The sequence below is a fragment of the Loxodonta africana genome, chromosome 12 (genome assembly GCF_030014295.1).
Source record: "Loxodonta africana isolate mLoxAfr1 chromosome 12, mLoxAfr1.hap2, whole genome shotgun sequence".
In the NCBI taxonomy this organism is placed as follows: domain Eukaryota; kingdom Metazoa; phylum Chordata; class Mammalia; order Proboscidea; family Elephantidae; genus Loxodonta; species Loxodonta africana.
Genome location: NC_087353.1, coordinates 75,490,836 through 75,515,663, shown reverse-complemented (window position 1 = coordinate 75,515,663; position 24,828 = coordinate 75,490,836). Strand labels below are relative to the sequence as shown.

At 41.9% G+C, this 24,828-nt stretch overlaps 2 protein-coding genes across 7 annotated transcripts in view; one reads left to right on the top strand and one right to left on the bottom strand.

Moving 5' to 3' along the window:
- Positions 1–321, bottom strand: part of CCP110 (centriolar coiled-coil protein 110) — a 28,646-nt gene extending 28,325 nt beyond the window's left edge. For 2 of the 5 annotated variants that reach the window (XM_064295644.1, XM_003418800.4), the window contains exon 1: positions 79–319. The gene's annotated coding sequence lies outside the window, so the exon portion shown is untranslated. Of the gene's footprint in view, positions 1–78 lie in introns of all 5 variants that reach the window. The other 3 variants (XM_023558800.2, XM_064295646.1, XM_003418799.4) reach the window with 3 other exon arrangements.
- A 2,023-nt stretch (positions 322–2,344) lies between these two features.
- Positions 2,345–19,968, top strand: GDE1 (glycerophosphodiester phosphodiesterase 1). 2 transcript variants are annotated; one of them, XM_064295653.1, is made up of 7 exons: positions 2,345–2,751; positions 10,938–11,113; positions 13,707–13,812; positions 17,583–17,675; positions 17,888–17,962; positions 18,462–18,673; positions 19,345–19,968. In XM_064295653.1, the coding sequence occupies exons 1-7, from the start codon at positions 2,491–2,493 to the stop codon at positions 19,490–19,492; spliced, it is 1,071 nt and encodes a 356-aa protein (XP_064151723.1). In that variant the 5' UTR covers positions 2,345–2,490; the 3' UTR covers positions 19,493–19,968. The 2 variants fall into 2 exon arrangements, with proteins under 2 accessions (XP_064151723.1, XP_003418925.1); XM_003418877.4 differs by lacking the exon at positions 17,888–17,962 and having other exon boundaries at positions 2,351–2,751.
- Positions 19,969–24,828: the final 4,860 nt, after the last annotated feature.

The window sequence follows — 24,828 nt, the reverse complement described above, 5'->3', positions numbered from 1 at the left end:
AGGGCGCCAGTTCCGTCTCTCCCGGTAGTCGCTCAGCCCTGACCAGCTCAGGGTCGAGCCCCCTCCTCACGCACACACCTGGTCCCTCACAGCCCCAACAGCTTTTCTTTCCTCGCTCCGGGCCTCGTCAGGAAGCACGTAGTTCAGATGGCACTGACAGAGTGCAGCTTGATCCAACGTCGCCTTCTCCTCCTCCTCCCCGCCATATTACGGGTCTCAAGCGGCAACGCGGGAACCTGGCAACCGCCGCCGCCGCCACTGCCCGGACTCCACCTTCCAGGGCAGGCACTTCCGGTGCTTGCTTCCCCGGCCGTTGGAAGGAGCGGGTCCTAGAAAAACTACAATCCCCAAGGTGCATTGCGCGCCAGGGTACGCGCCCTCGCCCAATGATGGAGGGCGTAGACTTTATGGCAAGCAGGGTGCACGCTGGGAGACGTGGTCTTCACTATAAGTAAAGCCCTTTGCCGTGGAGTAGCCTCGGACCCATAACGACAGTGTAGGACGGGCTGGAACTACCCCATTGGGTTTCCAAGGAGCGCCTGGTGGATTGGAACTGCCGACTTTTTGTCTGGCAGCCATAGCTCTTAACCACGGCCACCAGGGTTTCCACTTTAAGTAAAGGCCTCTAAAATTATAATTTATTACAGTAGGAACGCTCCTAAGGGTCTGAAGGCCTCTGAAAAGTTCCTTAAAATTACCATTTTTTACTTTATGTATAGAGATGAAACTCTTGCTGTATGGTCATTGGAAAACATACAATATTCACCAAAATTATTTCTCTGTAGATAAAATATTGCTGAATCCACAGATGCCAGCGCTAAGCCCTAAGACATCCCTACCCTTTTACAAATCAGTGGGAAAAGATGTCCAAGAAGAAAGTTAACAGATTCAAGATGACATAAAAAGCCCTAAATCTTTTGCCAAAGTTCTCTATCTAAACAGTATGGTACCAATTTTTCAAAATATGATTTAGTGGCCAATTTCTCTCCTCTGTCCCTGGGTGATGCAGTTAACTTGCTTGGCTGCTAACCAAAAGGCTGGAGGTTTGAGTTCACCCAGAGGCGCCTCAGAAGAAAGGCCTGGCAAGCTGCTCCTGAAAAATCAGCCTTTGAAAACCCTATGGCGCAAAGTTCTACTATGGCATACATGAAGTTGCCATAAATTAGAGGTGACCCTACAGCAAATTTTTTTTTCCCCCACCCCCTAACTTGGCTATATCTTCTGTCTCTCTTACTCCTCCTCCTTCCAATGCCTATTTTTGCACAAGTGAAATGGAGATTTTACCTATATCAACGTATGACAAGGTTGGAAACCCTGGTTAAGAGCTACGGCTGCTAACCATAATGGTGGGCAGTTCGAATCCACCAGGTGCTCCTTGGAAACCATGTGGGGCAGTTCTACTCTGACCTATAAGGTCGCTGTGAGTGGGAATCAACTCGATGTCATCGGGTTTAGCTTTGGTTTGGTTATGACAAAGTCATTGTGGATAACAGTTGAAATAATCTTTACACAATGCCTACATAAACCCCAATTATTGACTTCTTTAGGAGAAGTAGGATTGGAAGGAGTAGTAGCAGTGGAAAAGTCACAGGCCTAAAAATGGAATGGCTTGATGTCTGTCCTGATTCTACCATTAAAGCTGCTCCATTGACTTCACTGCTCCTGGCCTCAGTTTCCTCGTCCATGAGAGTCATTAAAATCACTTCCAGCTTTATAATCTGACTGTGCTTCTTTTGCCATGTTCTTTCATTTCCTCAGAATCTGAAAATTGCTTGTTAAGTTGACTGAAACCAGACTTCTGAAACAGTATCTACCTATTGAGGCTGTTTGAGAGTAAATCAGATAATGCATACAAAGCGTTTGCTGGGCACAGTACCTGGGACACGGTAAATGCTCGCTCTATAAATGTTAGCTCTACTTACTAACATTATTATTTTTCCCAATTAAGACGTAAGCTCCACACGAGCAAGGACCCTGTCGGTCCCGCTCTTATGCCGCGTCCCCAGGACCTGGATGTGTGTTGGGCGCATCTTGAATTTAACTGAATAAATGATTAGGCTAAGCGTCCTGCCCCTTGCCTCAGTTTCCTCCCAGGTAGAATGAAGGCGTCACTAAGATCCCTTCTAGCCGTACAACCGTACGACGACTCTTCTATCCCGCTTCTTCTCTTCTACCAAGTCTCAAAGTCCATGTTAAGGTCTCCACCTCAGAAAATCCAAAAGTGACTTTGGAACGTGAACCCGGGGCCAGGGCCCGCCTCCGTTGCCATGGCAGCGGCTCCGCCCGGCGCTCTCGAGATCCCGGGCTCTGATTGGCTAGACTTCCGTCTCTTTCTCCGGATGTATCTGTCGCCGCCATTGTGCGGCACTGGTCCCCTCGGAAGGTGCCAGCTGGCGCGAACGCCTCGGGTTCTCACCCTCGCCTGCCGCTCTCCTGTCTGGGGAGCCCGGCGGGTCCGGGACTCCCGTCCTTGCCGGTGCTGGCGCCGGCATGTGGCTGTGGGAGGAGCAGGGGGGCCTCCTGGGTCCCTTCTCCTTCCTGCTGCTGCTGCTGCTGCTGGCGACGCGCAGCCCCTTCAATGCCTGCCTCCTCACCGGCGGCCTCTACGTCCTGCTGCGCCTCTTCAGCTTTGAGCCAGTGCCCTCCCTCAGGGCCTTGCAGGTGCTCAAGCCCCGGGGCCGCGTCTCCGCTATCGCCCACCGCGGTGGCGGCCACGACGCGCCTGAGAACACCCTGGCGGCCATCCGACAGGTGAGCCCCCCACGCCTTTCGCCCCTCAGCTCCACCTGGAAGCTTGGGCTTCTGTTTGACCTTCCAAAGGTCCCCAGTCTCAGGATAGCCTTCCCGGTTACCTGCTAGCCCTCAAGTAATGCATTACGATGGCCCTTGATCCTTCCCAGTATCTGGGACTCGCCGGGCTTCACGTATTTATAGAATACTTAAGCAAATATTTATAGAACGCCTGCCGACTGCCAGGCACAGAGGATACAGCCATGAACAGGGCCGACAGGGTCCCTGCCTTTACGGAGCTTGCATTGGAGTAGGGAAGACAGGCCTTAAATAAGTAAATGAGATACTTTTAATAGGGCAAAAAGTGCACTGAAGAAATAGGGTAATGGGGTAAAGAATGACTGGAAGTTAGTATATGTGATATATTTAGATAGTAGTATTTGAATGGAAACTGGTATTATGAGAAGAAGCCAGCCCTGGGACTTGGGGAAAAAGTGTTCCAGGCAAAGGGAACAGCAAGTGCAAAAGCTCTGAGGTGTTAGTGATCTTTCTTGAGTGTCCAGGGAATAGAGAAGGCTGTTGAAGGCCTGAACTCAAGAAACAGAACAAAGGCTGATGTGTGAATGAAGTAGGAAATGTGGCCAGGTCACAAAGAGTCTTGGTCAATAGTTGAGCTTATTCTAAATGGAACAACCTTCACAGGAATGTGGTGCTTTGCTTGTCCTCTGACTTTGTCACCTCCTTATAGCACATGCACGCACATACATCCCCAAAGCATATATTTGAACTCACACAACAACCCTGGCAGGCTCACTGATCAATTTTTACAAGGCACTCACTTCTGAGACTGTTGATCTCTCCCAGCTCCTGGCAGTCTCCTGTCTTCATAATAATGACAGCTTGCACAATAAAAGAGCTTTTCAGTTGACCACACACTTTTACATCTGTGGAAATATATCTGATCCTCTCATTCCTTTGAGACATGACTTTCACATTAAATGGGTGGGAAAACTGAGACTCAAATGCATACATCTTCCTCCAGATTTCAGCTTTCTGATTCCAAGCCCAGTGCTCTTTGTCATAGTTTAGAATGTGTTCCAGGATGTAAAAACTTGAACCTTCCTTTCTTTATCCAGCTAGGGACAGACAGTATTGTGTAATGAACAAGTTACTTAAGCTTCTGTGCCCCAGTCAGGGTCATGACTAGGGTGTGGCAAGCAAGGCGTGTGAGTTGGCACCTAATGTTGCACTGTGGGCACCTCTCCTCACCCTGGTCACAGCCCTAACCGCAGTTTTCCCATCTGTAAAATGGGAATAATATTGATATCTACCTAATTAAAAATAATTGTCATTGAGTCAATTCCAGTTCATGGTGACCCCTTGTATGTCAGAGTAAAACTGCTCCACGAGGTTTTCACTGGCTGATTTTTTGGAAGTAGGTCACAGGCCTTTTTTTGAGGCACCTCTGGGTAGATTCGAACTTCCAGCTTTCTGTTAGCAGCCAAGTAAGTTAACCTTTTACATCACCCAGGGACTTCATCTGTCTAATAGGTTGCAAGGATTCAATGAGGCAATCCACATAAACTGCCTGTCCCGTGGTAAGAACTCCACAAATATAAGCTATTCTGTCAGGAATCTAAAGTTAGCATAACTCTTTAAAATTGCTGTGGTGTAAACTAAACAAAAAACTAAATGTGACAAGAGAAGGAGATCAGGCAACCTTTGAGTCAGTGCAGGGTATCTCAGTTTTTGTATTTTTAAACCAAGTTAGTGGCACAATGGTTAAACACTTGACTGCTAACCAAAAAGTTGGTGGTTCAAACCCACCCAGAGACTCCATGGGAGAAAAGACCTGGAGATCTGCTCAGGTAAAGTTTGTTGTTGTTAGGTGCTGTGGAGTGGATTTCGACTCATAGTGAGCCCATATGACCAAGAAAAACTTCCCTATAGGGTTTCCTAGGCTATAATCTTTATGGGAGCAGATCACCAGGTCTTTTCTCCCACAGAACCACTGGGTGGGTTTGAACTGCCAACCTTTTGGTTAGCAACTAAGCACCTGACCGTTGTACCACCCTAGAAAACCCTGTGATGCAGTTCTGCACTATCACATGGGGTCTCTATGAATCGGAATCACAGCACGTAAGAACAACAAACTTCTATTATATTTCTCTCCCCTTGGTTCTCTTGTGATGGAAAGAAGACTGTAGAGTAGCTTTTCTAGCTTCCGTTTAAAAATAAATCTAAAGATATTGAAGAATATTATTTTACATTGTAAACTTAGGGCGGTCAGATGAAGTAACATAGATGCACAAGAGGTGGTATTGTCATGAAAAGAAAGATATTTACTATAGGAAAAAAAGCACATAATTGTCATTGGCCTCCATCTCAGCTTGCCTTTAGGTGAGTTTACTTAAAATATAGCTCAGTGTTCATTGAGCACAGAAGGTATTCAATAAGTATTTACTGATGGATTTGGTATTGCGGGCAGGAGCATGTCTGGTTGAATATAAGTCATATTACATGATTAAAGAAGTAAAAACCCAAACCAAACCCACGGCTGTTGAGTCAATCTCAACTCATAGCGACCCTATATGACAGTATAGAACTGCCCCATATGGTTTCCAAGTCTGTAAATCTTTACAGAAGCAGACTGCCACAGCTTCTGCCCGTGGAGTGGCAGTAGGTTTGAACTGTCAACCTTTTGGTTAGCAGCTGAGTTCTTTAACCACTGTGCCACCAGAGCTCTGATTAAGAAAGTATGTATGTGAAACACACATAGGCATGTAGTGATTCATATCCTATTGTGTTGCAAGGGAATTATAGCGAAATTACGTTCATGTCTTTTACATTTGTGTTGAGCATGTTTTCATAAGTATAATAATGGTAATAATCATTGCACAAAATTGATTCCTGGTCTTAAGAGGAAATAGAATGTGGTAATTCAGCTTGTTAGAATATAAGTATTATCAATAAATTTTTTAGTCATAACAGTAATTAGCTGCCACATACAGCCTGCACAAGATAAGGTTGTGTCCTTCCTTGACTTCAAAAGAAATACATAGTTTATTTTCATCTGGGCTCTTTTTTGTCCTGTTCTTCCCCTACCTTTGCATTGGTGAAGCTCATTATTTATATTCTTAAACATTTTGCGATGTAAAAAAAATCACAGAAGACTTTCTGACAGTGGTGGAATTTCTGGTATATTATAAACTAGATACCGAAGGAGAAATTTAACAGATGTGAAATGGATGTGTCCCGAAAACAGGTAATACTGTTATAAACAGTGGCAAAGGACTGGAATTATATCCACATAGTGGCCAGAGTACAGCTTTAAAGGCATAAATCAGATTCCTTTATTTAAAGCCCTCTAAAAGTAAAAAAAAAAAAAAAAAATTTTTTTTTTTTTTTAAAGTTCCTTTTGCAGTTAGGGAAAATACAATTGCTTGTCCATCTTGAACTTTTCCCAAAATTCCTGCTCACTCTGTTCTTTCCACTCTGGGCATTTGTTAAGATGCTTTTGGCTTCATGTAACAAGAAATCCATTTTAAAATATCTCACATAACAAGAGATGTGTGTGGGAAAGATAGCCCCCAGGATGGCTAAATGAGCTGCTCAATTTATGGTTATCCAAGATCCAGGTTCTTTTGATCAATCTGCCATCTGCAGCATATTTGCTAGCCCTCATTGCAGTTACGAAGTCACCATCGCAGCCCCTACATCACCCTCTTACATGCTAGCATCCAATCTCAAGACTGCACTCCCTCTTCCTTTCTCTTTCTCAGAAGCTGCCACCCACCCACACCCCACCCTAACACACAGGGTTTGGACATAGGTCACTTATTCTGAGCACAGGAGAAACTGAACACCACCAGCAGGAAAGAAGAAGGGGAATAGGTTTGGACAGGCAGGCAACACTTTCTGCCACCCTGGGTGGCTCACTCTCACCCTGTGATCTTTGTATTGTACTTGCCCTTTCTTCTGCTTCTGCTTCTTCCCTCAGATCTTTGCATGGCTGGCTCCGTTTGATCAATGAGGTCTCAGCTCAAATGTCATATTCTCAGAGAAGTCTTCTTTGGCTGCCTTGTCTAGTGACCCCACCTACCTTCACCTTCACATTTACCCTCTATTTTCCTCTTCAAAACATTTATCACTGCTGTAACTTAATTATTAACATGTTTGTAATCTGTTTCTCCCCACAAAATGTAAGATCCATGAGGCCCGAGACCTCTTCTCTTTTATTCATCAGTATCCTCACTGCCTTGACAGTGCCTGCTACATAGTAATATCAAAACACATTGCCATTGAGTTGATTTTGACTCATAGTGGCCATATATGACAAAGGTAGAACTACCCCACAGGGTTTTCAAGGAGCGGCTAGTGGATTTGAACTGCCTACCTTTTTGGTTAGCAGACGAGTTCTGTAATGACTGGGCCACCAGGGCTCCATAGGCACTCAGTTGAGGAATTGTGATGTGCAAATAGCCCATATGCACATGTGAAAAGGTGCTCAGCATTATTAGCCATCAGGGAAATGCAAATCAAAACCGCAATGAGATGGCACTGCGTACCCACTAGGATAGCTGTACAGGTAGCCCCCAACTTACAGCATATTCGAGTTACAACAAACTGCAGTTACTACTGTCTTTTTTTTTTTTTTTTTTTTACATATTATCATTAGTAATATGTACCGCATACAGTGTCGGGGCGCACAATTTGCTGATGTTGTCATCATCAGATGTTCATTCACAGATGTTCAGTGTTAACGATTTACTGTTCAAAACACTGCCGTATAGCAGGCAATAATGACAACTGAAAAAAGAAGAAAAAGGTATTCAACTTAGAGCCAACTTACAACAGAGTCATTGGAACAGAGCCCCATTGTAAGTCGGGAACTACCTGTAATCGAAAAGACAGACAATGATAGGTATTGGTGAGGATGTGGAGAAACTGGAACCTTCATTCACTGCTAGTGGGAAGAGTCTGACAGTTCCTCAAAAGGTTACCATGTGACCCAGCAGTTTTGCTCGTAGGTATATATCCAAGAGAATTGAAAACTTGCGTCCACACAGGAACTTGTACACGACTATTTTATTCATATTATAGGGGTGGATATTAAAAAGATACTTTTTTTTTTTTGGCTTTAACAAAGAGAAGTTTATTTCTTCACAGTAAAGTAGGCTAAAAAAGTCCAAATTCAGGGCATCAGCTCCAGGGGAGGGCTTTCTCTCTCTAGGCCTTCTCATCAGTCTTCCCCCCGGACTAGGAGCTTCTCTGTGCAGGGACCCCAGGTCCAAAGGACACACTCTGCTTCTGGCACTGCAAAAAGATACTTTTCGATGAAACATTTTAAAAGCCACGTAATAAATTTGTAAGCGCAAACTTTTTAAAAAATCAACTTTATTAAGTATAATTTACGTATAATAAAATACACACATTTTAAGTATATAGTTTGATGAGTTTTTAAACTATATACATGTGAGTAACCACCACTTCAATCCATTTCTATCACCCAGAAGATTCCTTTGTGCCCCCTTTACAGTCAATCCCATCCCCCACCTCTGCCCCAAGGAAACCATTGATGTGATTTCTATTACTATACTATACTATTCTATTACTAAACTATTACTGTAGTTTCAAAGGAAACCCTGGTCGCATAGTGGTTAAGTGCTATGGCTGCTAACCAAGAGGTCAGCAGTTTGAATCCGTCAGGTGCTCCTTGGAAACTCTATGGGGCAGTTCTACTCTGTCTTATAGTGTCGCTATGAGTCAGAATCGACTCAACGGCAGCAGGTTTGGGTTTTATAGTTTCAAACAAGCATTTTTAATAAAATTTCAATATTATGTAAATTGATCTATGTGAAATAGCCTTATGATAAGATAGATTTCCCCTGATAAATAAAAAGGTATGAAGTATATACTAATATGTGAATTAGAACTGGGTGTTCATTCTTTTACCTCTGTAACTGGGATAACATAAAAGTATTGGTAAAGAATGTTGAATGTAATCATTAGAATGCCTGGTTAAAGAAACTCTAATATAGTGGATTTTTTATAGAGCTTTTGTTTTTGACCTTAACAAACTACTCAGAAAAGATAAACTACTCACTAGTTCTGCTAGCCTTGCGAAAATAGTGTCTCACCATTGTTATTTTTACTTTGTAGTCAAATGAAGAAGACCCTAATGAATAAAAGCATAATTGAACCTAATTATAGTGCTGACATGAAGGAATAAGGATAACATTTGTGTTATAGTGAGAGAGACTCACCGTGTATACTGCAAATGTGATTTTGTTTTATCTTATAAAGTATATAATCTGTGTTGATTTACCAGTGCATTATTCTGTCTTTAACTTAGAAAAGATACACCTTTCAACCTTTTGTCAGTACAAATGTAAGCATTCTTGTAAGGACTTTTTCACTAAGGCAAAATGTTTTCCAGTCATGATAGTTTATATCGAGTACCAGCTCTGAGCCAGGCACTGTTTCTGAGCATGTGGATTGTTTCTAGATCCTCACAACAACTCTGAAGATCATTACAGAAATATCATCTTAAAAATGATCAAACAGGCTAGACTGGATAAGTAACTTGACCTAGATGACACTGCCAGTTGGGGACAGAATTGGGATTTGAACCTATCCTGTTGTGGTATTTTTTGGGGGGGAGGAGGGGAGGGAATCTTAGTCATTCATATATGTGAAAATCAAACTTTGAAGCTGAGAAAAAAATACACTCGCATATCTTTATAACATGGGGGTAGGAGAGGATTTCTTAAACAAGGTAGAAAAATATTCACAAAAGAAATGAACGATGAACTTGTGTTACAATTAAAAATGTCTTACAAGGGACACAATAACAATGGCTAACACTTGCTGAATGCTTACCATGCACCAGCACAATGCTGTATGTTGTTGTGGGAATATAAATGTGTAATAAATATATCAAAAGACATTGAAAGAAATAACACGAAAATGATATGCTACCTTTAACATGGTAATAACCTATGGCAAGGAAGGGAAGGGGATGCACAGGAAAATTTTAGCTGTGTCTGTATTGTTGATAATAAAGTTGTAATGGTTAAGAGTGCAGCCTCTACCACGTCCTACCTTGTGTGACCCAGGGTAAGTTTCTTAATCTCTCGTTGTCTCAGTTTTCTCATCTGTAAAATGGGAATATTAATAGTATATCGCAGGGTCGTGAGGATCAAATGAGTTAATATGTTTAAAGCACTGAGAATAAGAGGCCGAGTCAATTCCGACTCATAGCAACCCTGTAGGACAGAGCAGAACTGCCCCATAGGGTTTTCAAGGCTGTAATCTTTACAGAAGAATCACTGCCACGTCTTTCTCCTGAGACGTGGCTGGTGGGTTCAAACCACCGACCTTCAGTTAGCAACTGAGAGCTTTAACCACTGTACCGCCAGGGCTGCTGATGGCAAAATGTTAACGCCTATTAAATCTTAATTTACTATACTACTCTATATGTTTGTAATAGACCACAATTAAAAAAAAAAAAAAAACCTTGATCATAATAAGCATTTCACAGCTTCGTTGTGGTGAGGAAGCCAAGGAAGCAAATATTGGATAGTGTGTGTCTCAGAGGAGCACAGCCCATAAAATTGAGTGTTGAAGTTACCTTTTTTCAAAACATTCTAGTACACGTTATGAAGCTTACCAATTTATTGACCAGTAGGCAGTGCTGCTCCCATAAACATAGTGTAAAGTATCCCCTAGAAGCAGGCTTAGTGTTTCTCTTACAGTGGGTGTGGTTAAACCAACAACAACAAAAAAAAAACCCTAGTCATCTTGTTTATGCCAAGGTAGAGAAATACCTAATTGGCAAACTCAGGGAACTCATTCGAGCTACTGCACCAAACAGAGGTTAAGGTAAACAAGGGAATTTATGTAAATATTTATAAGCCATTAATGACCAGATATAGGTAAGGCACCTAGATACAAGTGAAGTTCCAGAAGTCTCTTCATTTGCCACTGTGAGGGTGATAAGGTTGGGAAAGACGTTTGTAAGGAATCTATAAGTATAGAAGTTGCAATATAAGTAACACTTATTAAAAACAGGAGCAGGTTGGGGTGGTTGTTATGGGAAAGGAAAGGAATCGGTAAGAGTCAGCCCTGTTAATCTTCTTGGTGTCTAGATTGCAAAATGAAATTTGTGGCCGTTTAACGTTAATATTGTTGATGTTTTTGTTAAGGCAGCTAAGAATGGAGCAACAGGTGTGGAGTTGGACCTTGAGTTTACGTCTGACGGGATTCCTGTCTTAATGCATGATAGCACAGTAGACAGGACAACTGATGGGACTGGTCAATTGTGTGATTTGACATTTGAACAAATTAGGAAACTTAATCCTGCAGCAAATCACAGATTGAGGTAAGTGGCTTATTGTCTCTTAAATGTATCTTTCATCTTTGACAATCACAAATGAACACTAGAAACTTCTAATTACATCTTCTGCTCCAGGAGAGTATTTTTGTTTTGTTTTGAACTCTGTATAGGTTTCCCAAGTAAATGAATAATTTCTTTTATAAGGATCAGCAAGATGTCCCAAATGTCCTACTTTTCCAAGCTGCTGTACCATGCCATCATCTCTTAACATCAACTACTTTCCCTCCCCTCGGTACTCTCCCTCCTGTCTTTGGGTTCCCTCATTCGCTGCAACATCTCACAGAACTCACAAACCATGTCAAGGAAATGGCTCACATAGTTGTGGAGGCCGGCAATTCCCAAATATCTGGGTCATGCGTAGGCTGATCCTGACCCACATGGCTGCAGGGTCTGACAAACCCAAACTGGCAGGTCAGACCACAGGCTGCTGGCTCGCAAGGCTACAGAAGCTGAAGAATCAGGTTAAACAATAGGCCACCAGCACACGGGAATATGGAAGCTGGTGAATCCCAGAATTGGCAGGTCAGATGACGGGCCTCTGGCTCAAGTCCCAAAAACCGGAGGTTAGAATATCACAAACCAGATACAGGATCCAGATACAGAGAGAAACCTGCCAGGGTACCGTATATACCGTGGATGCAGGCTACGCCCTAGGGAAAGGTGTAACTTGATTAAGGGTAGGACTCGAGTCACACCCTCCTACAAGGCTTTGACTCGAGATACACCTCAGATAGATCCTGCCTCGCTAATATGTGGAAGTTGGGATTTATAACACATAAAGTGGAAGACAACCATACAATACAGGGAATCATGGTCTAGCCAAATTGACATAGAACCCTAACCATCATAGGTTCCGTATACAATTATTTGCATAGTCCCACTCGATCATTGTGTATGAGTCACAAAGACCATGGCTGTAAGGGCCGTATTAAGTTCAAATCACCAAACTTTGGTTAGCGGCCAAGCACTTAGACATTATACCGCCAGGGCTTCTGATGCTCTTTGTTATTTATGTAATATCCGTTTTCTGGACAATGATCAGTACTCCTGGAGCATATTCACTACGGCAATTAAATTACAGTCCTCCCTAAAAGATGACTGATACCTTATTTTCCTAAGACCAAAAAGAAATTAAAGTCAGCCAAAGGAAATCATACTGTAGGCTGGAAAGAATATTAGTAACACTTAACAATTCTCAGTCTAGGCTGCTGGAATTGCTTTTATCAGATATTTCATTGTTCTGCAGTATGCAAGGGAAAGGCTGGTTTTAATATACAGTGACATGTAGCTAATAAGATGCCAAGTCCAAAGTCAACACAAAGCAAAAAATGGTTAGGGTCAACATCACCTTTAAAAATCCTTTAGGAAGACACCATATCAGATTCGATATACCATCTTAATAACTCTTAACCAGTCTTTGCTCCAAAAGTGAACCACCTTGCATCTTCTTTGATTGAATACCAAATGAAGTAATTGGCTTGTGTTTGGGAAAAATAGGTATTTTTCTCTATACACCCACTCTGCACTTAATGATATGGTTAGGTTCCAAAGACCAAGTCATTATGCAAAAATCGGCATTGTGTAAAGATGGAGAATGACTATATCATTACATAACTGCCAAACCACTGAAAATCATGACCTAGCCATGTTGACACATAACCTTAATCATCACAGCCAGCATTACTCTCACCTCACACCTCAGTGTCCATTACTGCCAGAGGCACTTTTGTTAATGTGCAAAATAGTCAGCTAGATTTTTTCTATTGTTATAAATGCAAAATGTCAGGTACTGAGACAGTTGATAAGCGAGGAGTAGGTGTAATTATGTTCAGTGGTGAGACGCCCATCCTGGGAGGGGGCATGGAAACTAAAACTAGCCAATGGAACAGCAGAGTCAGGCCTCCCATTTCTCACTCTCCAGGGATAGACATTGAATAGAATGGCTGGCAGAATCACCAGTACCATTTAAATTATTGTTATCCTTTTTTTAAAAGAACCAAGATCTTACTGTTGAAATAATATAGTTGAATTAAAAAATTTTTAGCTTAAGTTAAATCATGCATAATTAAATTTAACTGTGTAAGAAAAGCTGATTTCTTGTGTATCCAACAATTAACCTTCATTTTCTTTATCTAAAACATTATGTATTAGAAAAGTAGTTAAACAGTTGTACTTAAATAACTGCACAACAATAAAGTTGACAGATTTGTGTATTCCCAGGAATTTCTCCTGCGTAGGGCAATGTCAATCCTAAGATGAAATTTCTTAGGTTTCGTAAGGTGACATATATTCTGCCCATTGGTCAAACAGAATTAGCGACTGTGTTATTAATTCAGTGATTTCCTAAAAATGAAATGATTTTTGTTCCTGTTGCTGTTCTTTGGTCAAGAATATCTGTAATTTGGTTCAAGGGACAGAAGTAAATATCCTTGGACTTTGGAATGGTTGAGGAAAGGAAGTTGGGAAAGACACTGTTTCCTTTTGGTTGGGAGCCATTTGCAAAATGTCTGTTCCATTAAACTTTTGTCTTTTTTTTCTTTTTCCTACAACCTGCTACTTTCTTTTCCCTCTCTTATAGGAATGATTTCCCTGATGAAAAGATCCCCACCCTGAGGGAAGCTGTTGCAGAGTGCCTAAACCATAACCTCACAATCTACTTTGATGTCAAAGGCCATGCAAATATGGTACAGTTTATACCACGGACTTCACTTTTTAAAAAAGACATCTTATTTGGTTGCTAGTCATTTCCAAAACTGGCCGTGTATTTTATTATTTATTCTTAAATTATTTTAACAAAGTATCATATTTTTGCTTAATGGATGTATACAATGCAAAAATCCACATCTTGAAGGAAACAGTAAATTATGGAAATGAACTTTTTAATAACCCCTGATGTTCTACAACCAGCACTAAGGGGAGGAGTCAGATTTCTTTTATTTGCATAAAGCATTTACAAAAGATGTTAGATAGTAAAGAGGCACTTCTAGAACAGAAAAAAAGTAATACAGGAGTTGAACACAAGACCAATTGCATCAGCCTGTTAAGGATCTCAGATGGACAACAGTGGACTACACTGATAGAAAATTCTTATATTTAAAGCTTCTGAGAGCTAGCAGGGTATCTTTTACACAGGTTTAATACCTTTTATATGGTTTCTGATATCGTTTTGTTGTTCTGTGATTTGTGTAATTATACTTTTATCAGAAAATTACTGTATTTTCTTTAAATATGTATAACATTCCTGTCTTAGTTATCTAGTGCTGCTGTAACAGAAGTACAAGTGGGTGGCATTAACAGAAATTTATTCTCTCACAGTCTAGGAGGCTAGAAGTCTGAATTTAGTGCACCAGCTCCAGGGAAAAGCTTTCTCTCTCTGTCAGCTTTGGGGGAAGGTCCTTGTCATCAATGTTCTTCTGGTCTAGGGCTTCTCAGCACAGGGACCCCGGGTCCAAAGGACTCACCTCGCTCCCAGCACTTCTTTCTTGGTGGTATGAGGTCCCTCATTTTCTGCTTGCTTCTCTCTCCTTTTATCTCTTACAAGATAAAAGGTGATGCAGGTGACAACCCAGGAAAACTCCCCTTGCATTGGATCAGGGCTATGACCTGAGTAAGGGTGTTCCATCCCACCCAAATCCTCTTTAATATAACCTAATCTTGCATCACTGCAACAATGGGCTCAAGCATAGCAACAATTGTGAGGATGGCGCAGAACCCAGGAATGTTTCTTCTGTTGTGCATGGGGTCACTGTGAGTCAGAACTGACTCGACAGCTCCTAACAACAGTCTTGCCTCATTGACCACAGGCAGAAATTAGGATTTACAATACATATGACAATTCCATCAGATCACAAAAATGGCAGACAACCACACAATAGTGAGAATCATGGCCTAGCCAAGTTGACACACATTTTGGGCGAACACAATTCAACCATAACAATTCCTAAAAAAAAAAATTGCTTATACTTTAGAGCATATACTCATAAAAAACATTGCTACGGAAATGAATGGGAAAATATGGTTCAGATTACACTTGTTCTCTTATACCTAGCTTTTCGAATACAAATACTTCTTTTCCCATTTGGACAAAGAGGGTTGTTGTTGTTTTCTTTTTTTCCCCAGCAATAGTTACAGCCAGTAATGACCATCTACTGGTTGAGAATTCTGATGATGGCTTTGTTTGTTTTGTTTAATTAATCCCAGGATATAATTGAAGCCAGTTCTTAAAATCTGAAATGTGAGCCTAAAGATATGCTTTTAATTTTAGGACAGTAAGCTCCCATTTTTAAGGAAAGAGGGGAATGCTGTTCTGGGTAATTTCCTCTTCTGGTTAACTTACAGTTGTGTACTGTCCAGGTTTTCCACTCAGCGTACATCAGTCATCTGGAGTACCTACTGGAAATACAGATTCCCGTCCAGACCACCTAGAGAAAAGATTCTGAAAGTCCCTAGAATGGGGCCAAAGGAACATGAATATTTAATGAGCACCGTAGGGTTTTTTGGTGTTGTGGAACCCTAACAGCGCCTATGTTTTACTCACAGTGTACTGACCTGCGTGTTTATTCTCTTAGAATAAAAAAAAAATAGAAAAGGGAGGAAAATCTAGTTATTTGAGCTTTATGGTTGGGTGCTCACAGGTGTTTGGCCAAGATAGGGTAGAGCAAAAATCACCAAGTTGATAGTACCGTAGCCCCCTCCTTATGCTTGGGAATATGTTCCAAAACCCCCAATGGATGCCTGAAACAGCAGATAGTACCAAACCCTATATATACTTTCTTTTTTCTATACATAAATAGTTTTCACTTAAAGGAAGCACTTTATGACTTCTCTTTGGCATATCCAAATTGCCAGAATCAATACTCCTGCGCTTTGGGGCCATTATTAAGTAAAATAAGGGTTACTTGAATGTAAGCACTGTGATACCTCAATAGTTGACCTGGTAACTGAGATAGCTACTAAGTGACTAACAGGGCAGTAGCGTATACAGCGTGGATATGCTGGAAGGGATGATTCACTTCTGGGGCAGGATCCAGCAGGCCATGGGAGATTTCATTGGCGCGGAATTTAAAACTTAAGAATTGTTTATTTTCAGACCACAGTTGACCTTGGGTAACTGAAACCGCTGAAATTGAAACCACAGATAAGGGGGGACTACTGTTTAGAGGGAGAAGTGGTGGCGACAAATTGGAGATAGTACAACACAATAGCCATGATCATAGGCTTTGGAGTTCAACATACCTTGATTAAGCTGTGTCACAGCATTGTAACCTTAACCTTGATAAACCTCAATTTCCTCATGGGCAAAATGGGAATAATAAAAGAAACTACCACATGAGGAGGAAACCCCGGTGGTGTAGTGGTTAAGTGCTACGGCTGCTAACCAAAAGGTCGGCAGTTCGAATCCATCCACCAGGCACTCCTTGGAAACTCTATGGGGCAGTTCTACTCTGTCCTATAGGGTCGCTATGAGTCGGAATTGACTTGACGGCACTGGGTTTGGTTTTTTGGTTTACCACGTGAGGTTGTTGTGAGAATTAAATACAGGTGAAGACTTACACACAGCACATATGTTAATTCAAACAGCAAAAAAACAACTTTGGTTACGTAGCACTCAGTTATATTAGTGAAGGGGAGGCATGGCATGGATAATTTCTACTTTTTTTTTTAATGCATTCTGTTGCTTACATTTGATGATGGGTGTGTGGGACTTTCTGAGACTTAGCAGTACATCAAGCATTATGCTGCAGCAACATCGCGTTCCACGTAACATGTGCTCGACCCTTTTTTTGTTATTGTTAGCTGCTGTTGACACTCAGTGGCCAGGTCTGGCCACTCACGAGGGGTTGAAAAATGTCAGTCCTTTCGTTCTGTCATTTCTTCTTCATTTATTAGCTGGACAACTTCTATTAAAAAAAAAAACAAAAACTTCTGCTCCTCTTGGGAAGAGTCGAGAGACTTTTCCAGCCACCTACCCCACTCACCCACACCAGCCCCCCACCACCCACCCCATTCCATTGCTTCCCTGTACTTCCCAGGCTGGTTGGCTCACGTGCATCTGGGAAAGTCAGAAGGGTTATAGAGCCGTGGGTGCAAAAGGCCATTTCCTGGTGGCTAAGCTGGGATATAAGGAAAGGCTTTTTAAACTTTGCTTCCAGCCTTCAGTGGCCTGCAGTCTGCCACACTTTCTGAAAGTGTGAAAAAAAAAAGGGGGGGGGGAGGCAAGCCTCTTGACAAGAGTGTAAAGAGCAGTACCCCAATTTCTTCCTTGTCTATTGCTGATATATGACTTTAAAATGTATCCATATGGATATTGGAATCTACCAATACTCTTTCCAACATCCCCAGATATTAGTAAACTTCTGATTTACTAGGTAGGGCTGTACGTAACGTATAATAATCACTGGCTGGGACTGTCACATTTTAGTAGGTTTTAAATACATGAATATCTGTTTTGCAGGCTACTGTTGCTCTAAAGAAAGCTTATCTGGAGTTTCCTCAATTATACAATAATAGTATCGTCTGCTCTTTCTTACCGGATGTTATTTACAAGGTAAAACTCAGGATTTTTATTGTATATAATGTTAGTGGAAATACCAAATGGGCTAGATGCCTGTTAAATTGAATGGAATGAAGGTCACAGATAAGATGCTTTTGCTGTTTTTTTTTTAAATTAGTAAGAGATACTCAGGAAAGGGAATGTACTCCTATTTCAGTTAGAAATACCATGACCCCTCTTAGCCCCTTCTTTCATGTTGCCCACAGGCTCATTCAAGGAGTCCTGGTGGTACAGTGGAGAAGAGCTCAGTCGCTAACTGGAAGGTGGGCGGTTTGAACCTGGTAGGCTTGGACCACCCACCAGCTGCTGCTGTAGATAAAGATGCGGCAGTCTGCTTCTGTAACGACTGCATCCCTGGAAACCCCATGGGGAAGCTCTGCTCTGTCCTGGGGGGTCACTAGGCTGCTCCAGATAAAGATACAGCAGTCTGCTTCTGTAACGACTGCATCCCTGGAAACCCCATGGGGAAGCTCTGCTCTGTCCTGGGGGGTCACTAGGAGTCACAATCAACTTGATGGCAATGGGTTTAGGTTTTATAAATTTCTCTTAGGATTTTGAAGGAAGTGTTCTTATTTATACTGCATATTAAATGTCTTGCATCTATCACCTTATATTCTCCTAGGGTTTAGGATAGAGTATATTTGTTTAGTAGACGTGGAGCTAGCATGATGAGTATGATCATCTCGCCAGAATGAGTATGTTGGCTAAACTCTAAAGAATGAATGAGAAGTATTAGACTTTAGATACAGTCACCCCCCCCCCCACACAATTTCTTTTCAGATGAGACAAGCAGATCGGAATGTAGTAACGGCTTTAACTCACAGACCTTGGAGCCTTAGCTATACAGGAGATGGGAAACCACGTTATAATTCTGTCTGGAAACAGTCCATGTTTGTGATTATGGACATTTTGCTCGACTGGAGCATGCACAATATCTTGTGGTACCTGTGTGGAATTTCAGCTTTCCTCATGCAAAAGGATTTTGTATCCCCGTAAGTTGGAAGGTCTTTTATCTCCTGACACACTTCCTGAATGCTGTTCTTGGAAAGGAAGGATTAACAGAGGGCAGGACATGTCTTGGTTCCAACTGCAAAGCCCCTCGTATCTTTATGAAGCTGGAATGCCGCTGGCTTCTTAGGTGGGAAAAGTTCAGGCACGTTTCACTGTTTCCAAAACAGGCTGATGACATAGTCTTGTTTTTTTTTTTTTTTAGTGCATTTTAAAGAAAAAGTTAATGTGTCAAACTTTGATGAAAGAGGGATTAAATTTCTGGGGAATGACTCCCTTTGAAAACCAACACAGGATCCAGGGCCTCACCCTTTCCCTCTTTGCTCCTGCTTCCCTATACATGAGAGGCTCTGCTCTACTGCTTCCAAGAAACTTTCCATTCCCTCACCTGCAGTCATCAGTCTCTGACTCTTTCCTCTTGCATTGCTATATAGCTGTGTATTTCAGCTGATTACATGCTTAACAGTTCATAACAGTTTTAAGTTTCATATTATTTTAGTCATGCATGCATTCATTCAATATTTACAGAGGTCAGTTGAGAAGCTGTTTCTTGATACTGTTTGTACTGAATGAATACCACACTTAGTAACCATTACTGATTCCTGGGGCAGCTGGTCATTATTGTAACAGGATTGGTTTTTCCCTCTTTCTCCAGGGCCTACTTGAATAAGTGGTCAGCTAAAGGAATCCAGGTTGTTGGCTGGACTGTTAATACTTTCGAAGAAAAAAGTTACTACGAATCCTATCTTGCTTCCAGCTATATCACAGACAGCATGTTAGAAGACTGTGCACCTCAATTCTAGACTGTTGCCCCATGGAGGAAACATGGTTTCCAAAACTGCCTGCCGGCCTCATGCAGGGATGTCAAAGCACCTGTGTGCTAGCCCAAGCCCTAGGGGGTCAGGTGACTCACAGGAGCAACAGTCGGGAATGGCATTTTTCCCTGAACCAAAGCAAAACCCGTGTTCCCACCACACTCCATGGAGTGCCTGAGTTCAACACTGTTGCTGTTGGAAATCTGGGCCTGAGAAGAGGTACCACAGCTCCTGCCCCATCTTAGCTGAGGTGCGCACCAAGACCCAGTGAGAATAAGCACAGACTGAGTTGTGCAATTTGGGAATACAGGTGCAAATGCATGGGAAATGCATGATCGCTCAGAGTTGACATTTTTAAAACTTGGCACACTTATGTAATGTACTGATTTCAAATTAACAGTGTACTGTAGATGTCAAACTTTGACCATAATAATAAAATCATTAAAAGGTCCACTAAGGGAAAATTAGTTCCAAGCATCATATACTAAGTTGTAAGGAATTTAGGAAAGCCGCTATTTGCAATCCAGAGAACAGGGGAACAGCCTTTGGGAAGGCTTCAATGTACGCCAACCAAAATGGTAAGGAAGTCTTAAAACTACTCCCAGGAATTGGTTTATGGCATCTCAAAATAGCAGCTATAGACCACCAGGTGGCGCAGTTGCACTTTTTCAGATTTACTGGAAGCTCATTTTCTACCACAGATGACCATAGAAAATTAGAATTGGAAAAAACTTCCAAGAACATCCAGGCTAATTCTCATTTTACAAACTAAGAAATTAAAACCTGTGGAAGGGAAGGGACTTGCTCAAAAATCAGACAGCCGGTAAGAGCAGAGCCTGCTTTCATGATAATTATTGAATTACTTACTGTGTAAAACTTGTAAAAGCCAAAACCTGTGTAAGGTGGAAACTTGTCAGAGAAGGAAAACTCAAGTATTTTCCACTAAAAAGAGTGACAGAAAAGTGATAAGACTGCAACCTGTCAAAGGCAGGAAACTTGTGAGACCAGGAAAAATAAGGCAGTCCTGTTGAGTTCCGGCTCTCACAGGTTTCACTGTATTTGCCAGGAACACACGTGTTTGGAGCCCTCATGGTGCAGTGGTTAAACACCCACCTACTAACCAAAAGGTCTGCTGTTCAAACCGACCAGCTGCTCTGCAGGAGAAAGATGTTCCAGTCTGCTTCCATAAAGATTACAGCCTTGGAAACCCTATGGGGCAGTTCTGCTCTGTCCTATAGGGTTACTATGAGTTGCATTTGACTTGATGGCAATTGGTTTATTTTGTTGTGTACAAGTGTTTAACATATATTATTTAACTCTCACAAAAGCTTATGGAGGATTTGCATCCTCTTTACTGATGAGGAAACTGAGGCACTGCAAAGTTAGTCAATTACCCAAGGTCTCAGAGCCTGTGGTAGAATTGAGATTCAAAGTCAGGTGTGTCTGCCTCCAGAGCAGGCTCCTAACCACTCACCGGGTCTGCTTTTATAATGTAGAATGCTCGATTCCCAAGTTGGTGCTCTTTCCCGCATGAGCTTCCAGGTTTTTCTAGTGAACTTAAGTAGCAATATTTAAAATGAAGTTGAGTGTTTTAAACGTTGCAAAGCTGCCCTTGGCCTTTAGCTGCGCCCTCTTCCACCTTGCATCCCGTCTGGCCTTTATCACAAGCCCCCAGTTTAGTCATGGCTTCCCTCCTGCTTCCTTCTGATGGATCATGAGCTTCCCGCTTGGCACCAGTTAGCCACAGCGAACCTGGGAAGGTTGCCAGCCCACTCAGCTAGATGCAAGTGAGAATCAAACCAATTTTTGTTACAGTTGATGGTGGCAGGGGCATGATAGATGGGGCTTGTAGTATTTTCAATCAGCATGTACAAAGTAATATTCCTGAATTTTAAAATTAATAACAGGACAAAGATTTAAGCTGCATGTGTTTTCCGTGCTGTGATGAGAGGAGGAAGTGGCAAAAAAAAGAGAGACCTGATAGATCTCAGGTACACAAAGTAGAAGGGGAAAAAGGCCATAACATACAATAGTATCCCACCTGGCTGTTTTTATCAGGACCCCAGTATTATCCTATAAAATAATTAACAAACTGGCCATTGTTGTTGCAAACCAATTGGCAATTCAGGCTACTTACATAAATGAGGGAAGCTGGCACAGGGTGTTAGGCAGGAGGGGATAGGAGGAGCCCTGCCTGGCAAACCAGGAGCTCTGGCTAACCAGAGCCCTGGCAAACCCCACCCAGCTTGCTGGAATGCAGGCCTGTGTGGCCAGATCTACTTTTTCCTTTTTTTTTTTTTTGTTAATAATATGTTGTTGAGTTTTTGGCGAAAATGTACACAGCAAATTAGGTTCCCATTTGACACTTTGTACACAAATTGTTCAGTGACATTAGCTACACTTATCACAATGTGTCAACATTCTCTTTATGTTCAGTTTGTTCCCTTTCCAGTACTCTAGCTTCCCTCTTCTATACCAAGATATTTGGAAGACAGTTACCTGGCCAACTGACTGGAAGAGATCCATATTTATGTCTATTCCCAAGAAAGATGGAAATTACCGAACAATATCATTAATGCCACATGCAAGCAAAATTTTGCTGAAAATCATTCAAAAGCTGCTGCAGCAGTATATATCAACAGGCTGCAAATCAAGCCAGATTCAGAAGAGGACATGGAACCAGGGATATCATTGCTGATGTCAGATGGATCCTGGCTGAAAGCAGAGAATACCAGAAGGATGTTTACTTGCGCTTTACTGACCGTTTTATTGACTGTGCAAAGGTATTCGACTGTGTAGATCATAACAAATTATGGATAACATTGAGAAGAATGTGAATTCCAAAACACTTGTGCTCATGAAAAACCCGTACATAGATCAAGAGGCAGTCATTCGAACAGAACAAGGGGATACTGCATGGTGTGTGTCAGGGTTCTATCTTCTCACCATACCTATTTAATCTGTATGCTGAGCAAATAATCCAAGAAGCTGGACTATATGAAGAAGAACCAGGCACCAAGATTGGAGGAAATTATTAACCTGCGTTGTGCAGATGACACGACCATGCTTGCTGAAAGTGAAGAGGACTTGAAGCACTGATGAAGATCAAAGACCACAGCCTTCAGTATGAATTACACCTCAACATAAGAAAACAAAAATCCTCACAACTGGACCAATAAGCAACATCATGATAAAAGGAGAAAAGATTGAGGTTGTCGAGGATTTCATTTTACTTGGATCCACAATCAACACCCACAGAAGCAGCAGTCAAGAAATCAAAAGATGCACTGCATTGGGCAAATCGGCTGCAAGAGATCTCTTTAAAGTGTTTAAAAGGAAAGATGTCACCTTGAGGATTAAGGTGTGCCTGACCCAAGCCATGGTGTTTTCAGTCACCTCATATGCGTGTGAAAGCTGGGCAGTGAATAAGGAAGACTGAAGAAGAATTGAGGCCTTTGAATTGTGGTGTTGGTGAAGATTATTGAATATACCACGGACTGCCAGAAGAACAAACAAATCTGTCTTGGAAGAATATGACCAGAATGCCCCGTAGAAGCAAGGATGGTGAGACTTTGGACATGTTATCAGGAGGGATCAGTCCCTGGAGAAGGACATCAAGCTTGGTAGAGGGTCAGCAAAAAAGAGGAAGGCCCTCAACGAGATGGACTGACACAGTGCCTGCAACAATGGGCTCAAGCATAGCAACAATTTTGAGGTTGGTGCAGGACCGGGCAGTGTTTCATTCTGTTGTACACAAGGTCACTATAAGTCAGAACCAACCCTACAGCACCTAACAACAAATTTCCCTCTCCCCCTGCCTTTCCATCTTTGCTTTTGAGTAATTTTTGACGTTTTGGTCTCATACTGATGGTTTTTAATTAGACACTGATCTTACCGGTAATAGCCTTTATTTTGTGTGCCATTCTGCTATTTTGCTAGAAGGTGATCTCGAGATAGGCGCGGTTCTAGGTTTAAACAGTGTCTCAGGGTGAAAGTTTCAGGGAGTCCTCTACTGTGCCAGTTTGGCTTTTTTTTTTTTTTTTTTAATAATAAGAATTTGAGTTCTGCTCCATATTTTCCTCCCATTCTATCCAGGATCAACTATTGTGCCCCCGGTCAGAACAGTCGGTGGTAGCTGGGCACCACCTAGTTATTCTGATCAGGGTAGATGAAGTTGTGGCTCATGTAGGTTTGTTTCTTCTCTGCACTTTTGATTACATTCTTACTGTTTTGCTTCTGGTGAGTAGAGACCCATCATTGTGTCTTAGATGGCCACTCGTAAGGTCTTAAGACTCCAAATGCTACTCACTTCCTAGGAGGCAGTGATGATTTTTGTGAACTACGTTATGCCAGTTGACTGAGTTGTCCCATGAGACAGCGGTCCTAAGCCTTCAAACCCAGAAATCCAATGTTTGGTTATGTCTGAGGAGTCTATGTGCCTGCCTCCACATATTTGTATTTACATGTACCTATAGATACTTCTGTTCTCATCTATGTACACACCAGTACCTACCTGTATACCAGTTTGCCTATACCCATCCGTATGTGCTCAAACACTCGTTTTTACTTTGGTTGTGGTGTGCTCGCTACATCCATATTCAGTGCCATTTTTCCCATCACCAAAAATAACTAGTCTCTATTGTCTAAAGTATACTTCCCCCACCCCTACCCCCCAGTAACCACCAATGAACACTGGTCTGTATATTTATCTATTGGTGTCTTCTTATAAAAGAGGGATCATACAATATTTTTCTGTATATGCTTGACTTATTTCACTTAGCATTATGCCCTCTAGGTACGTCCATGTTACGTGTCTCAGACTCATTGTTTATTATGGTTGTGTAGTAGTCCATTGTATATATGTACCACAATTTACTTATCCATTCATCTATTTATGGACATTTTGGTTGTTTCCACTTGCTATTGTGAATAAAGTGGCAAAGAACATAGGTGTGCATGTCTGTTTATGTCATATTTTTAGGTCTCTAAGTGGGCTAGGGTATATACCTAGGGTATGATTGCTGAATCACAGGGTAGTTCTACTTCCAGTTTTTTGAGAAAATGCCAGAACATTTTCCATAGTGGTTGTACCATTTTACAGTCCCACCAGCAATGCCTAAGGGTTCCAATCTCCCCACATCCTTGCCAACATCTGTTATCTCTTTTTATCAGTGCCATTTTAGCATGGGTAAGATGGTATCTCGTAGTTTTGATTTGCATCTCTCTAATGGCTAACTCTATGGGGCAGTTCTACTCTGTCCTATTTGGTCACTATGAGTCGGAACCGACTCGACGAGACTGGGTTTTTTTTAATGGCTAGCGAT

Bases quoted from the DNA above. Each gene is read 5' to 3' on its own strand.
- GDE1 (XM_064295653.1), top strand. From the start codon at position 2,491: ATGTGGCTGTGGGAGGAGCAGGGGGGCCTCCTGGGTCCCTTCTCCTTC. The intron at 17,676-17,887 runs GTAAAACTCAGG...TGTTGCCCACAG, and splicing joins TACCGGATGTTATTTACAAG to GCTCATTCAAGGAGTCCTGG. The intron at 17,963-18,461 runs GTAGGCTTGGAC...ATTTCTTTTCAG, and splicing joins AGGTGGGCGGTTTGAACCTG to ATGAGACAAGCAGATCGGAA.